General features: G+C 65.2%; 1 protein-coding gene across 1 annotated transcript in view; it reads left to right on the top strand.

Moving 5' to 3' along the window:
- The first annotated feature begins 17 nt into the window (after positions 1 to 17).
- The window catches only part of LOC102039797 (protocadherin-10), a 5,434-nt gene continuing 3,244 nt past the window's right edge, over positions 18 to 2,207 (top strand). Inside the window, exon 1 of the mRNA XM_005431207.2 lies at positions 18 to 2,207. This exon is cut by the window's right edge and continues 219 nt beyond it. Within this exon, the coding sequence (XP_005431264.1) occupies positions 18 to 2,207 (2,190 nt within the window).

Here is a 2,207-nt window from a genome sequence, read left to right as displayed (position 1 = left end):
TCCGCGTTCCCGGGGCCATGGGGGCCGGAGCAGGCTCCGGGCGGGGGCAGCTCTTCCTCCGCTCCCTCCTCTTCCTCCTGTTGGCCGGACCCCCGGCGCGGGGGCAGCTGCGCTACGCCGTGCCGGAGGAGCTGGAGCACGGAGCCTTTGTGGCCAACCTGGGTGAGGACCTGGGACTGGATGTGTCCACCCTGTCAGCGCGGAGGTTCCGCATCGTGTCACGGGCCGGGGCCAGGCAGCACCTGGAGGTGAACCTGGAGAACGGGATCCTCTTTGTGAACGAGCGCATTGACCGGGAGGAGGTGTGCGAGGCCGGGGGGACCTGCCTGCTCCACCTGCAGCTCCTCGTCGAGAGCCCACTGGAGCTCTACCGCGTCGAGGTGGAGGTGCTGGACATCAACGACCACGCACCCACCTTCCCTTGGCAGGAATATGTGCTGGAGGTGGCCGAGTCTGCCGTGCTCGGGGCTCGCTTCCCCCTGGAGAGCGCCCAGGATCCTGACGTGGGCACCAACTCCGTGCACACCTACCGCCTCAGCCCCAACGGCTTCTTCTCCTTGGAGGTGCAGACACGCAGCGATGCCAGCAAGTTTGCAGAGCTGGTGCTGGAGCGTGCCCTGGACCGTGAGCAGCAACGCGTGCACCGGGTGCTGCTCACCGCTCTCGATGGCGGCGTCCCCGAGCGCTCCGGCACGGCGCACATCCTCGTCACCGTGCTGGACGCCAACGACAACGTGCCTGCCTTTGACCAGCCCTCCTACGGTGTGAGCCTTCCTGAGGATGCTCCTGCTGGCACTCTGGTCATCCAGCTCAATGCCACTGACCTGGATGAGGGCCCCAACGGGGAGATTGAGTACTCCTTCAGTGGGCACGCACCGCCACGTGTCCGGGAGCTCTTCCACGTGGAGCCCCGGAGCGGGCAGGTGCTGCTGAAGGGCCGCCTGGACTATGAGCGGGCCAGCCTGCACGAGCTCTACGTGCAAGCTAAGGACCGCGGGCCCTCGGCTGTGGCTGTGCACTGCAGGGTGCTTGTGCACCTCCTTGATGTCAATGACAATGCGCCGGAGGTGACCCTCACCTCTGTGTCCACACCCGTGCTGGAGGATGCCCCCCCAGGCACTGTGATCGCTGTCATCAGTGTTCAGGACCGGGACTCTGGGGACAACGGGCGTGTGAGCTGTGAGGTCGGCCCCAATGTGCCATTCGAGCTCCGCTCCTCCTTCCGGAACTACTACACGCTGGTGACCACGCAAGCGCTGGACAGGGAGGTCGTGCCCGAGTACAATGTGAGCATCACGGCTCGGGACATGGGCTCGCCTGCCCTGCTGACCCGCAGCACCCTCACCATCCCCGTGTCTGATGTGAACGACAACGCCCCGCGCTTCCTCCAGCCCTCCTACAGCGTCTACGTGATGGAGAACAATGCACCAGGTGCCTCCATCTGCTCTGTCAGCGCGTTAGACCCTGACTGCCAGCAAAACGCCTACCTGTCCTATTCCATTGCCGATGGGCACATCCATGGCATGCCCGTGGGCACCTACGTGTCTATCAACTCAGACAGCGGGCACATGTACGCCCTGCGCTCCCTCGACTACGAGCAGATCCGCAGCTTCCAGATCCAGGTGCAAGCGCAGGATGCAGGATTTCCCCCACTCAGTGCCAACGTCACTGTGCACATCTTTGTGTTGGACCAGAACGACAACGCCCCGGTCATCGTTTCCCCCATGCCCCGCAACGGCTCCGTTGCCACCGAGCTGGTGCCGCGCTCGGCCAGGCCCGGCTACCTCGTGGGCACGGTGTCGGCAGTGGATGCGGACGCAGGGCTGAACTCTCGCCTCTCCTACCAGCTCCTCCAGGCTACTGACTTCACCCTCTTCAGCGTGGCCCCCGACACGGGGGAGCTGCGCACGCTCCGCTCCTTTCTGGAGCAGGATGCCAGCCGGCAGCAGCTGGTGGTGCAGGTGCGGGACGGGGGGCAGCCAGCCCTCTCTGCCACCGTGTCCCTCCTGCTTTCGGTGGTGGAGACCATGCCCCAGACTCTCTCCGACTTCAGCGAGTTCAGCCTCCCTCCAGAGGTCTCCTCATCCTCCCCGCTCACCCTCTATCTCCTTGTCTCCCTGGGCTCCATCTCCTTCACCTTCCTCCTCGCCATCCTCATCCTCACAGCCATTCGCTGCCGCGGTGAGCGGCGTTCCCGCCAGGGGGAC

This window comes from Geospiza fortis, unplaced genomic scaffold, assembly GCF_000277835.1.
Source record: "Geospiza fortis unplaced genomic scaffold, GeoFor_1.0 scaffold916, whole genome shotgun sequence".
Classification (NCBI taxonomy): Eukaryota; Metazoa; Chordata; class Aves; order Passeriformes; family Thraupidae; genus Geospiza; species Geospiza fortis.
Note: the sequence above shows the minus strand (reverse complement) of the source record. Positions and strands in the feature narration are given on the sequence as shown.